Raw genomic sequence first — 14,759 nt, forward strand, 5'->3', positions numbered from 1 at the left:
GTATGAAGGACCTAAGTCTTGTTCATCAATAGTGGTTGCTTTCAAGGAGGATTCAAGTTCCACACCCATGCGATTGTGTGCAAATAGTTCTCTGACGTTCAAGGGTACCAGTTTTAATAACATAATGCTGGGAGGCCCGCCGCCAATGCAGAAGATATTTTATCATTTGATGCTTTTCCGCGGTTACAAGGTTGGTATAACCGCGGATATCTCCAAGTTTTATAACTCCATCCTGGCCACAGAGTTCGACAGCCAGATGAAGAGAGTTTTATTTTCCCCGACGCCAGATGGTCCACTTGAAATTTACCTGACCAAAGTTGTAAATTTCGGCGAGTTAGCTGCGGGAAATTTGGCAGTTACAGCCCTGAAGTTGACGTCCCGCCTGTTCGGCGGAAAGAGTGAAGCAGAGGTCAAGGAGATGTATGGAGAGGGACAAATAAACGGTAGTGAAATTGTTGCCAAACCTGAATTATGGAAGGAGCCACAAATACCTACCTACCCTGATGAGGAATTCAAGTTACCTCAGATTCCAGTTGCAGTCAAGCTTGAGAAGCACAGCTTCATAGATGACGTTATTTCGGGAGCAGGATCGAAGCCAGAAGCCAAGGAGATGATGAAAGAGGCCGACAGGATTATCGGCAAAGGTAGTTTTTCCTTCAAACAAGTCATTTATTCTGGAGATGATTGCCAGCCTACCAAGGTTCTCGGGCTGATATGGAAGCCAGCCACCGATGTGTTGTCCATTGCAACAAGAGTCAACCAAGATGGTAAAGTCAAGGGAAGGAAGGTGAAAGAGGATGCTGATTTGTACAACCTCCAGGACGCCTTGGACGAGAATCTGATGAAGAAGATGGTCCACAGGTTCGCCGCCCAAACCTTCGACCCGATCGGGCTTTGCAGCCCTATTATGTTGAGAATTAAACTTGTCCTGCGGAAAACATGTTTGCTGAATTTGGGCTGGCAAGATTTCATTCCAAAAAGTCTACGGGATGAACTTGTTCAGTTGCTGGAGGACAGAGCTGAGGTCGCTAAATTGGAGTTTGACCGTTGTGTGGTCCCGGATGAACCAACTGGCCTTCCATCCTTGATGATGTTTTCGGATGGGTCATCAGAGGCTTATGCATCTAATGCATATTTGAGGTGGCCAACTAGACAAGGATTTGAAACGTTTCTGCTAGCCACCAAGTCAAGAGTTGCGCCGGTCAAGTGTGAATCAATTCCACGCCTTGAATTGATGGGGTGCCAGATGTCCACAAGGTTGGCAAAGTCCGTCAGAGATGCCCTGCCCTTTGATATTATCAGAGTGATGTATTTTACTGATTCATCGTGTGTTTTATCACAAATAGTTTCCAACAGTGCTATGTTGAACACATTTAATTCTCATCGTATTGGAGAAATTCAATCTGCGACCAACAAGGATGACTGGAGGTGGGTCCCGGGGACGCAAAACGTTGCAGATTTGGGCACCAGAAGCACCTGCAAAGTATCAGATTTGGGACCAGGTTCCAGGTACAGATTGGGCCCAGAATGGTTGCGCCAGGATGAAAGTGCGTGGCCGGTGAAAACTGCCGAAGAAGTCAAGCAGGTTTTACCCCCAGAGGAGTTGAATACCAAAATGGTTAAGTTATGTTCAATGAAAGTTGCCGGAGAAGCCGCTGAAGATGTCTTTAGGTTTAAGCACAGGAGATCATTTGGACAGGCCAAACGTATTATGGCAGCTGTCCTGCAAGTTGCGAACACCTGGTTGAAGAAGCTAAAAAGCAGACAAGAAGGTAAGGCTACAGCCGCTGGTAGTCATGTAGCAGCCGCAGATTCTGTGTACAAGCCGTCTTTGTACAATTTTATGGCGGCGGCGGAACTTTTCATTGTGTCACGAAGCCAAGAGGATGAGTGGATAAATGATGCTAAAGGCAATTATGCGTCATTAAATCCATTAGTGCATGAAGTATCATTGACCTGGCCTGTCGTTGGTCCCGGAGGAAATTATGTGACCAGGGAGATGAGGATTCTTAAAATGGTTGGTCGTGGACAGCCAGTCATTGACGCCATTACTGGCGGCCGTAAAATGATATTTGAAGACATGCCAGGTTTAATAATTTTGGAGCCTGGTAATTGGTTAGCTGCTGTTTTTATGAGAGAAGCACATGTTGAGCTTCACTCTGGTGTCCGTGGAACTTTAGCTGAGAGCCGCCGTTGGTGCTGGATTGTGAAGGCAAGGAGGTTGGCCATCATGGAAGTGAAGAAATGTTGGCCCTGCAGTGTTGAGAGGGCTAAGGAATGTCGTGCTACCATGAAGGAGGTGTTACCTGACAAGTTGGTCCCGAGCAGGCCTTTTGAAGCTGTGCAAGTCGACCTGATGGGTCCGCTGGTTACGAGGAGAGCTGCCGCCAAAACGAGGAGTCAGACAGCAACGAAGAAGGTGTGGGTGTTCGTGGTGGTCTGCAGATTCTCAGGGGCGTTGTGGTTAGATGCCTTGGAAAAGTATGATACCAGCAGTATCCTGTTGTCCCTGCGCAAGTTGGAAGCTGTTCATTGTCTGCCGAAGATCATAGTAAGCGACATGGGCACACAATTATCCGGTGCTCGCAAGGTTTTAGAGCAGAAGTTGGGCAGCCAGGTAGAGTTTTCTTGGTCTCAGATCCCGGCCCGAGCCCACCATTATATTGGGCAGGCTGAGAAAATGGTGGGATTAACCAAGAGATTGCTGTCCAAGAAGTTGGTGAATAGTTCTGTTAATTTCAACGAGCTCCTGGTGCTGTTGGCGGAGGTCAGCAAAATTATGAATAGCAGACCACTGACGATTGAAGCTGCAAACGACGTGGAGAATTGGCGGCTGATTACCCCTGGCCAGCTGCTGGGAAATGTTGACCGCCAGCCGTTGTGCAATGTGGCGATGAAACCGGAGGACCAAATTTCCTCCAGGTTGAAGTTGTTGGAAGATTTATCTGCCCAGTTTTGGACTGCCTACCGTCAGGAGATCCTACCGAAGATATTACGGATGTCCAAGTGGAAGGATGAGATGGCAGAGCCACTAGCTGATGGAGATGTAGTTCTGGTTACGAGTACCAATCCGCTGATGAGATGTTTGAGGATGGGCCGAGTGACGAGAATTGAGGATGGAAGAAAGACGGCAAGAGTCTTGTTCAGACTGACAGATAAATCTCCCCTAGAAGAACATGCTGTATCAGTCAGGCAGTTGTTAAAAATTATGATTAATAATTGATTCTTATTTTATGGAAATTGAGATTTTTTTTAGTAAAAAGCCACATTTTTCATATGCCTATTTTTATGCCTAAAATAAGAATCAAATGAAATGCGATTAAATATTCTTCTATTTCATATGCTCAAATTTAATTTTATTGAGTTTAATTTCTTTTCAAAAGTACAATTCATTGTAAAACTTACCTGAAAAGTTTAACAAAAAGGAATAAATGTGTCGAGGTTGCGTGATTCGATATTTATTCTAAGAAAAAAATCAAGTATTTTTAGCAGATTTTTTTAAATTATATATGAATTTCAATCAAGTAAAACATTTTTATTCAGATCAAGGAATGATTGAAAATTCATATTTAAAGTCTCATTTTTTTTTACAAAGAAAAAATTGGTATTTTTTTTATAATTCCGATGAAAATTCTAAAGAAGATATTATTATTTTGCTATTCTTTAAGTATTAAAAAGTTTTATTGTTGATTAAGATATTACAGTTCTTATTCATTAGGTTTGAAAAACTTTCTGCCCAAGGATTTTGAAAAATTTTTTCTTACTACTCTTTTTGATGCTTAACAAATTTAGTTTTAAGTACCTATAAATCTTAATTTTCTTGTCTAAGATTTATTTCGTTTTATTTTTACCATTATTGTTTACATTTACATTTCAACCTGATTTCGTAGGTACTTATTGATTTATTAATAATGATTTATTACCTATTGATTATGAAATGATTATTATTTAGTATAGTTGTTATATTTACAACATCATGATTAATAGGATTATCTATTTTAGGATTGTGTATGTGATCTTGTGATTGTCATGTGCATGGAATGTTGTATGGTACAAACCAATCCCCATCCTTCTATCCTAAAAATGTGAGGTATTATGAGTCCTAGTGAGGAGTATAATATTGTGTATGCATTTCACGGGGTTTCATTTAGTTAGGAGCAAAATTGTCACGTTTTCGGGATGTGGCCATTCTCATGTGATTATGGTGAGTTGAGTTTAGTGAGAAATGTTGCTAGTGCTCAGCGCGAAAAAAACCTTGAATCTCGTTAAGGAAGTTAATTTGACTTTCAAACGGGGGGTGTGTCTTAACCTCTTTTCGAGGAAGCTTTGTGTTTATCAAGTTCGAAATTAAATTCCTTATCATTAAACCAAAATCAAAGCGCAAATGTCGTCTTTTAGGGCTTTCCTTTCATAATGTGGCGCGGCATAGAGTGTTTGTTTATTTTGGATGCGCACGTTCTTTACTTTTGAATGAGATATGAGAGTGTGAAGATTTCGGAGAACAAAATTGGGCCTATCATTGGTCTCATTGAGTGTGAACGACCCTAGTATATCAGGGATTTGAAACCATAAGAGCTTCAGGTAGAATTTGTTAATTTGATTAAGAAGTATGGTGAATAGGACGATTATATGTAGTTTTAAAAAGGCTTTAGCCAGCTAAGCATGAAACTTAATTATGATTAATATATGTTTTAGTAATTTTTATGTGCCTTATTGTTGCATTTAACAATGATTATTAAACCAAATAATTTTCCTTTAAAGCCAAAGTTTCCAAAGATTCTTTAACCATAAGAAAAGAAAAAGATTTTTTTTAGTGCTCAAAGTTTTAAGATAACGAATAATATTTTATTCTGTTTATTAATTGATCTTGTAATTTCAGGTCTTTGAAATAATTTCATCAATAAATCTATATTCAAACCTGCTGTTGAAACTTGATGGTTCCTGGTATTGGGGGTTTGTATGTTCGCCAACTGATCTCGTGAACTTCCCGCTAATTCGGAAGTCAAGCTCAACCAAAGTGTCATGGTTGAGACACAACCAATCCTTTTAATTACACGACCTTTGTCTGAGAGTCCTAACTGTACATGGTAAAGAGATGTTTCAAGGAATTCCTTCACTCTAAATTTTAAAATCAATTATCTGACAAATCATAAATGGTATAGGTTGAAAAAACTTGCTTATAAACATTTCTATTTCATTTTTTAATCAATAAAATCGTTGCTAATGAACTTATCCCCGGAAAAAAACACATTTTTGTCTAGTTAATACTGTCATTTTTTTGCAGTTTTACAAAAATGTTTGAATATTGGCGTGGCAAAAAAAGAGATGAATTTGTGGAATAGTTTTTTTGCTCTTCTCTTTGTCTTGTTAAATTTCTAATTCTTTAGAAAATAAAGGGACACTCCGTGTCATAGACTTCCAAGGGTTGGTGTTTACTCCTTCAAAATTTTAAACTCTTCAATTTACCCCAATCCCCTCTACAATTTTTTAAAAATGCTGTAGATTAGCCCAACAAAACTTTCGAAATAGCTCTTTTTACCCCCTTAAAAAGGGCTTTGACGTTCCTGTTCCATAATTGTTCATTCTATGACTTATTTTATACAAATCCTACATAATTCAAATTGATTTAAAATTGCTTGAAGGTAGACCAATAACCTCTTTTTCACGAGTAAGTATGTAATGCTACTAATATTATACATAAAAAAAAAATATTTTCTGAAATCTGTGATAAACTTAGTTATCCGATTTAATGATCTTCAGGCCCAGTATCGTGCAGGTGGTTTTGCTGGGTGAGTGTAACTCTTGGTAGGATTAAAGAAAGCTTATGTCTTCAACAACAACAACAAATCAAAAAATAAAAAGGCTTTAATGATTGGACTGTTTTTGCTAAAACTTAGGATATTAGCAAAAAATCTACACATATGTATAAGTAGCAGACTATCCTTTTAAATTTTTTTAATACCTTAGGTAGATTAATTAGATATACAGAAAAATTTCACTTCACTTTTTATCCATCAAAATTAATATGGCATATAACCATAAACATAGTTTTAAAACAGGAATAAATGTTGCTAGGCTTTTATTTTCAAAATATTTTGTTAAACATTTATTTTCAAAATCAGGAACAGAATTTCCAGTATGGCTGCGATACCGATTAATATCTGCTGAGTAAGGACCTGTTCTGAGCCACACTGAAAAATCATGTATCGTATTGTATCATAGACAATTTTCTACAAATATTGAAATAAAAATTATAAATCAATACCACATTTTGTTGGTCCAGGCCTTTGGCCTCTGAGGTCTAACAAAACTGGAATTAATCTTAAAATTTTTCATTTTACTATCCGCGGAAAGCTGTCTATAATACGATGCGTTAAAAAAACTCTACTTTATGTCCAAAAAGTTATCTGAAGGAAGTAAAGGAATTACAATATTTGTTTAAATTAAATGGATAAATTTCACTTTTAAAATCGTAAAACGTAATAATAAAGATTTTTTTCAATAAGATTTCTTTACCTGCCAGATTTTGTGATGACCATTTCAGTTCCATATTTATGAAACTTTCCCCACAACTCTTTGTGTTCAAGGGTCACTTTAGGGTCATCCTGAAATGTTAAAAAAGAATATTGTGATAAAATTTCAAATCTGATTGCAAATTGCATTTGAAACAAATCTATTTAGCCACCAACTTTTTCACCAGTAAAAAGTAACAAAAATATTAAATGTAATGATCATTTCAGTTCGTTATTTATGAAACTTTCCCCACAGTTCCTTGTGTTCAATGGTTACTTTAGGGTCATTCTGAAATGTTAAAATAAATATGATAAAAATATTTTGTCATAACTTTTATATCTAAAAAGATTTTTTGGAAAAAAATTATTACCTTATTAAGAATAAAATATCATTCTATATTAAACAGATATTCACATCATATGTATAGTAGGCTAGTGAGTGTAAAAAGAAAAATAATTCAATGCTTTAAAGAAATTGAAGTGACTAGTGAAAAGTTGATTGAAAAGTAACTTTTTTTAAAAATCGTAAGTTGAAAAACTTAAATAGAAATTAACTGTAATTTGCAAAAATTGTATATTTGTTAAAAATCATTAACAGTTAAAAAATTGTATCCTTTGCCTTCAATTTGATTTTTAACAAAAAGAAAACTTTAAAATAAAATATTAGATGAAGTTTCTTGATCTATTTGATCCATAACTTATTTGTTGCTTTGATTAAGGGACAAGCAAATAGCAATTGAAGCGACCAATTTTTTCGCCAATCAAGATTAAGCATAAATATTAATATTAAATTCTTTAAAAACTTTCCTCACAACGTTTTCCATCAGTCACAAATAAGATTTATCCTTGCATAAAAGAAACAAGATCTGTGTTTGTCTGTATGTCCAAAAGGATCTCGCTAACCGCTGAACCGGTATGGTTCTCCTTTACAGTGTGACTTCATAATGGCCTGGGAAGGTCTACAACTATCTAAGACTATCTAAGGGGAGGGTACCATCCTCCTTCTATGAGATATCACCCTAGAAAAATATGATCCCCAGTCCACATTTTTTTACTTTTTCTTTTCAAAATTTTCTACTGACTTAATGGCTGGAAAGCTGGAGTTCAATAGCTTTGTTATTAGAATCATATTAATATTCGTAGTAAAATATGATGAACTCACCTTTACGTTATCATCCTCTGGCGGCATAGGTGGGCGAAGCCCTCCGCCGAACGGAAACGGCGGGAACCGCCCCGAATAAAATCCACCCATGCCAGGTGGAGCACATAGTCCCGGCAAACCGGTAGCCGGCGTAGCAAAACTGTTAGTCGGCCCTAGGCCGGGCAGGCCGGGAAAACCGGCGGCATGACTGTGATTCGGAAAACCGGCGGCTCCGCCGAATAACGGCGAGTAGTCGTGGTGCGGTGGGGGTGGGGGACGGGGCAACAAAGGCGGCGGCGGATACGCCATTGTATCACATGGCATTTTTGGCGTCTTGGTGATTTTTTAAGGATCTAAATTGCATTTGGACACTTTTTCACTTTTAAAAAAATATTTTTTTTTCACCAATTTTTTTAAAAATTGTACTTTATAATTATTCTAATAGTTAATAATTTTTGGACAGAAAACACTTTTTCCAACTTAATTTTGATAATTTTTATGACACTAGATATGATTTTAACTGCCTGGTTGTTAGAAATAAACTGTGAAGTTACTCTACTTGAAAAATTACACCTGACCCCCCCCCTCCCCCCCCCCCTCCTTGGCTATTTCTTTAGTTGGTGGTATCCGCCACTTTTGTTTTAAAGTCTCTCATTTTATATCGGATTCTCTTTCTCTTGGTGTATCTATTTCACTCTCTCTCTCTCTCTCTCTCTCTCTCTCTCTCTCTCTCTCTCTCTCTCTCTCTCTCTCTATCTATCTCTATCTCTATCTCTCTCCATGTTGGTTTTGTAAAATCAGACATTTTCGGACAATCAAAGAAAGTTTATCAACTGTCACCAACAACTTAATTAATTAGAAAAAAAAATTTTAAACAGCTGGATTTTCTTGATTATGGGGGGCAACGCTTCGTAGTAAAGCCGACCTTTTTATCTAACCCCAAATAATTTTAAAGATTTATTTCGCTTTCGCTTGTTGGCTATACCTATTCCTGAAAGTTTATAGTTTTGTGTAATCGTATGCTTCATAAGATCTTCAAACAGTATAAATGTTTTTGGGATTCTTTGTATTAGCTAGTCATACTCATGTTTCGGAAAATTTGTAGTTAAAATCTTGTAAGTGACTGGACCAATATTTCTACAATTTTAAATTGAAGTTATAGGGCAGGTTTTAAGCTGTATAGCAGGATGTTGCGTCACTTCTCACCCCTCAAAGAGATATGGGGGTGAGTAGTGGATATGGGTGAAGCCACTATCAAGTAAATAGCGAGAAATATTATTTGCTATAAAGATTTAAAGAATGTAAAAAAATAGGTTTGCAAAACAAATTTTAGCAAATCGTAAATATTTGCATTATACCTCAAATTATTCTGTGATACAATATTTTATTTTTTATTGATCTTATAAATAAATTCGACTGTTTTTATCTCTGAAATTATTCGAATTGTCCGAAATTTTCTGATTTAAGCGACCACTCATGGTATGTTTAAGTAAACTTGACTTTAAGTGTGTGTGTGTGTGTGTGTGTGTGTGTGTGTATGTGTGTGAGTGTTTGTGTGTGGGTGTGTGTGTGTATGTGAGTTTGTGTGTGTTAACGTGTGTGTGCATAGAGCAATATCGCTCCGCTCCTATCTAATAAATTGGCCGGCGCCGGAAAAGAGTAATTTACAAAACAACATAAATTTTTAAGATAGTATAACTAATTCTCAAATGGTAACCTTAATATGAATTAAAATAGTCCCTACTGCTGCTACAATAGGCTAGTGACACTAATATAATTCTATTATACTTTCTGAACTGATAGAGTTCTTTCTTTATAGAAGCTTCACATACATATGTTCAAAGTTTTCGGCTTTTTACTTTTTAGATTTAAGTCTTGAGATGGTTTAAGGTTATTTTCTGCTCTCCCTACCCTTTAAATATAGAGCTCCTAGGATCTAGAGGAGCAGCATCTAATCAAATAGGGGAAAGCCTTGTCCCATAGAAAGGAAAAGTAAGACTTCTAGAAAAAGTTTTGCAATTAAAGGGATACAATAATTGGCGTATAACTAAATTATTTTTATGTTAAAATTTGTTGGTAGCTAAAATTTATAAGGTTTTTCTATTCTTGAAATATAGACTGAATTGTAAAAACACACCTCCCATAAACCATATATCCTGCCGCCAATGAAAGCTAGCCGAACCGTACCGACATAACCATCTCTAACCATCGCCACTATATAAGGCGGTACAGTACAAAATTACCAAGTATTCTAGTTGTACCGTCACGCATTCTGTTTTGCAAAAAATTGTTCACGGATTTTTTTTGTATAAAGCTTGACTCTCATAAACCAGTAATCAAATTAGATTCTCTATTTTAGGTAAGATTTGCTTTTGATGGATTTAGGCTATTTTTTTTTTCATATTCAAGTCTTGGAATAGTTTTCAGCTATTTGTCTTGCCCCTCTTCCCCTTCAAATACAGAGCCCCTAGATGCTATGGGAATTGCCAATAATATGAAATAAAATAGCAATACATTAATATCAAAGTCAACTGAAATTGATAGTTTTGTCAAAAGTAGCGCATCAATAAAAAAAATTTTAAAAAATTAGAGCATTTCTTCGAAACCGATTATTATCCAATGGTATTCTCAGCTACACTGAAAAATCATATATAGCATCTTATTACAGACAATTTTCCATGAATAAAACTAAAACTTACGACTAGAAAAAATATTAGATTACTGTAAAAAAACAGACACTAATTTAAAGTTAATAAAGTTAAAAATATCAATTAAAAAAAGTTTTTCCCCTGGTTTTGTGATTTAATCCAAAAAAATTAGTTTCCCTTTTTAAAAATATTTAAAATGTATAATTTTAATCCATAAAAAACAGCTTCTAAGAGGTGAAAAATTTGATACCATTTGATACTGAAAAATCATGTATAGCATCGTATTACATACAATACATTTTTATCCGCGGATACATTTTCTCTTATACGACACGCTAAATATCTATTTTCTTAATTTTCTTCGTACAGACAAAAGAACAGAGTTAGCTATAGAGCTTCTTTACTCCACCAGAGTTATAAGACTACGCCACAAACACTGAGTTAACTCTATTGTAGAGTGCTGTTATGAGTGCCACAAACTCTACGTTCACTCTGTTGTAGAGTGATATTTTAATTGTCATAAACTCTAAGTTAACTCTATAGTACAGTGCTATTTTGAGTGGATAAAACATTTATAATTAGAGAGCGGCTGTGAATATCATTTTTTCAACCAAAGTATCTCAATACAAGTTATAATTTTGGTCGATTGGAATATACGTGGATGTTATGACAGTGGAAAATTGTCGTCAAATTAGGTAGCTATTTCCCCTGTCATTTATTAGTTAGATCGTATATCTAGAAGGAGGGAATGTGATATGGTAAAGGGGGTGGAGAGGGGAAGATCGTTATATTAGCCAGCTACAAGTTTTACTTTTTAAGAGATCATGAAAATCTGATGTAAGATCCAAGTAATAATAAATCCAATAATATGAGACACCTGCAAAAATAAAAATCGCCCAAAGAAAATGGTATTTAGTTGTACATGTTTAAGAACCAATTCCTGCGTTTATTGAATATTATGCCACTTAAGGGATAAGATAATGGAGATAAATTTAAAAACATACAAAATTATTGGTTAAAAACTTTGGGCACTACTAGTTTGGAACCAACTAATAAAATTCAATAAAAGTACCCAAACTTTTTCAGCCAAGAAATACAAAAATGTAGATATAAAACTTCGGGTACCTGTATAATTTCCAGTCCAAAGTCTCCGTTCTATATTAAAATACTTTTCTAGATAAACTTTTACCTCTTAAAGTGCATGAATTTTTAAGCATATATTTTTGTACGCACCATTATATAGTTGCTAAATATTACCTAAAGGTGTCAGAGTAGAGAACAAAAAAAGACCCCACACGGATTTTTTCAGCGTAGATTTTCTAAATATAATTTCTATATGTTAGTTTAAGTTCTGTAAAAATGTGTAGTTATCCAATTATATAAAGTAGTAAGGTTTTTTTGTCTGTAGCTTAGGATTTCAAGAACTTAGGATACTTTGTTTCTAAGATTTAAGTCTTGGGATGGTTTTAGGCCATTTTTCTGCTTATATCTTCCCCTTTCATTACTGAGACCCTCGATACTTTATCTGTATGTCCATTCCATGATTTTCCGCTACATATGGTTGTTGTCGTCATTATTTTATTTCTCTTTTACCTCCCAGATAAGAAGTCGTGTGTATGTGTAAAATATAAATATTCTTAATGTTTTAAAATTACCATAATAATGGAATAAATATCCTCAAAGAATCCCTTAATAAAGACATAAAATTTTAATATACTAGCGGCAATGCCTTAAGGATAAAGTAAAAGAATAGAGGGGGCATCATTCATGGGCTATATGTAACACTGCCCTAAGGGCGGGGACCCTCTCCCGATTTTGTATGGGTCTTTGAAATAATAGCGTCGGAAATATAGACAAAGCTGAGTACCTACAAAAGAACAGAATGCAATTTAATAGCAGACGAATAGGGTCTCTACCACTTAGTGCAAGTAATTGTCCGGATTAAACACCAATACATTTATTTCTTGAACATCTTTTTTGAATTTTTTTTTGCCATAAATCTAAAATTGTATCTTATAAAATAATAGTAATGTATAAAGTTTTAAGTTATGGAAAAGCTTCGCTTTTGATCAGAATTAAAAAGTTCTGTAGAAAGTTGATGAAAAATCCTCTTTCTCAAACCTAAGTCAAGATTTTTGGCTGGATTAATTTTAACAGAGAGGTAGGGGACATTGGCATTTTTATTACACTAGTCTCAAAAGTTTTATAAGAACGTTTTCTTATTAGTTGGCTTAAATACTTTGGGAACTGTTAATGAATTTTAATTGGTTGGTTCATTAAGTTCACAACTATTTGTAATCTACAGCAGGGGCAATTTTGTGTATCAGCATTGGGGATATAAATCAATTTATCTGCTAATGTCTTATCCCTTAAATCCCTGAATTTTGAGAACATTTTTTCCTTCTCTTTCAATTTCTCACTTCTCCCATTTCTATTTTTTTTTATATTAGAGTAATTTTAGAGTTTTGATTTTTCAAATAATATACCTACTCAGAGAGGAAGGGGAAATGGAATGTAAATAAACTGCCCCTATAAAGATTAATAACACGTTCTACCCTTTGTTAGCTAAAACTATTTGGAGAAATCTAATCTTGATTGGGATGTACAGAGCAAATTTTCAAACTTTCGCCTTCATGTAACATCAATGTAAAACCTGTCTTAACCATTCAAGCATTAAAGGCCAAATCCTTAGGCTAAACTAGGAGTTATGATTTCCCAAGCCGTACAGAGATATAAAGTCTTTGGAAATTTTAATGGATTATGCCTTAATTTATAACTTTTAAAAGTTACTAGTTGATCCGCCCCTAGCCTCTGGCAAAAGGGGTCGGGAAAATAGACTAACACCACCCTAGAACAAATGAAAAGCTTCCCCTAAAGAGTACAACTCGTTAGGGCCATCAACTTTTGAGATCTTTAGCTTGAGACAAAATCCTCTTTATATTATAATACAACTGTTTTTTTATCAGAAGGTCTAAAAGAACTCAATTACCATCTTTTCTTTTTAATCCTTATTAATCTGCTTATGGTAGGATTTGCAATGACTTTCTTGTGTTTTTAAACACAAAAGCTACTGTAGTAGGATCGAAGCAGCTCAATACACAACGTATTTTTTAGTTAGGTAGCGTGTTCATAAATCTTTTGTTACAAGAATGGTTTACACACCATAGTCCCCTCCCTCCCAAATGATTTTTCTACTTTTTTAACAACAAATTTTTATGAGATCAAATTATCCGATTGATCTGATTTTTGGTATATTGATTCCTGGGACAACAAAGTACAATATTATAAGCGAATCAACTCTATAATCAAGTCCTAAAAATGTAAATATGTCCATAAACATTATCCTGTATTAAGCAGTTCTTCAACAGATTTGCTTCGATTCTTACACATTTATATTCTAATTATTCAGTTCTGACACTATACAAGTGTTAATGTGCGTTTGTCCTACCGTTTCAGAGCTTCGCTTTTATGGATGTTGTTATCATTGTTCTAAATCGAAATTATTTTTAAAAAAATGCTTATAGTCATTAAACCCTAATAATAATACCCTACAAAATTGTTATTTTAGTCCTGAAACTTACGAAAAATTCATCAAATCTTATTAAAGCTTATTATTGCTGCGCTACTTATTGCCATCAACATCGATTCAGTATTAAGTACGCGAATTTAATGCAACCAAAATTGAATTGAAACCAATTAGAAATTCCTCCAATGGCGTTAATGGTCAAGGTGTCAACTTTAGAAATTTCAACCAATCACAGTTCTCCATTTTCATTCGAGGTGTTAGATTTCACGCCTCGACCGACCAATCAGAGATGAGTATTTTAATTCCGTCCAATGAGAGGAGAGTATTTCGGTTCAACCAATGAGAATCGAGTATTTTCATGCAAGGTGTTAAATTTCACGCCTCTCTCGACTAATAGCAAGTGTGTATTATATTGCTTGGGGGTAAATTATGAGAGGATTGAGGGTTGAAATGAAGGGGAAGGGAATAAATAGATAGAGAAAACAAAGTTTGTGGAGGGTGGGGACGTTAATCTGTAAATTATACTAGTACCCAAAGTTTTAAACCACGTTATCTTATTTGTTGGCTCATAATTTTAGTACTTTTATTGAATTTTGATTGGTTGGTTTCAAACTAGTGTCCAAAAGTTTCAACCAATAATCTTAATATACAGAGAAGGTGTATTTAGGTTTAACGTTTTTTTATTTTAATACCTACTAATGTAAGGGGAAAGAATGGGATTATATTAATTATTGGCAATTGTCCATTCCATGAAAGAGGATAATAATATATCCTCAGATATTATGACAAAGGAAAAATTGTCATTTATTGGTCAGTTCGTACATCCAATAGTAGGAGATGGGGAGGTTTCACTTTATTAGAGTACATGATAATCTGATGTAAGATCCAAGTAATAATAAATCTATTTACATGAACAAGAAATGACAAAAATC

At 35.0% G+C, this 14,759-nt stretch overlaps 1 protein-coding gene across 1 annotated transcript in view; it reads right to left on the reverse strand.

The window, feature by feature from the left end:
• The window catches only part of LOC145314606 (uncharacterized), a 65,428-nt gene extending 57,229 nt beyond the window's left edge, over positions 1 to 8,199 (reverse strand). Inside the window, exons 1-2 of the mRNA XM_080154596.1 lie at positions 7,675 to 8,199; positions 6,517 to 6,605 (exon numbers count right to left, since the gene is read on the reverse strand). Of these exons, the coding sequence (XP_080010722.1) occupies positions 6,517 to 6,605; positions 7,675 to 7,977 (392 nt within the window). The 5' untranslated portion in view covers positions 7,978 to 8,199. The remainder of the gene's footprint in view (positions 1 to 6,516; positions 6,606 to 7,674) is intronic.
• Positions 8,200 to 14,759: the final 6,560 nt, after the last annotated feature.

This window comes from Acartia tonsa, chromosome 3, assembly GCF_053477335.1.
Source record: "Acartia tonsa isolate MP-2025a chromosome 3, ASM5347733v1, whole genome shotgun sequence".
Classification (NCBI taxonomy): domain Eukaryota; kingdom Metazoa; phylum Arthropoda; class Copepoda; order Calanoida; family Acartiidae; genus Acartia; species Acartia tonsa.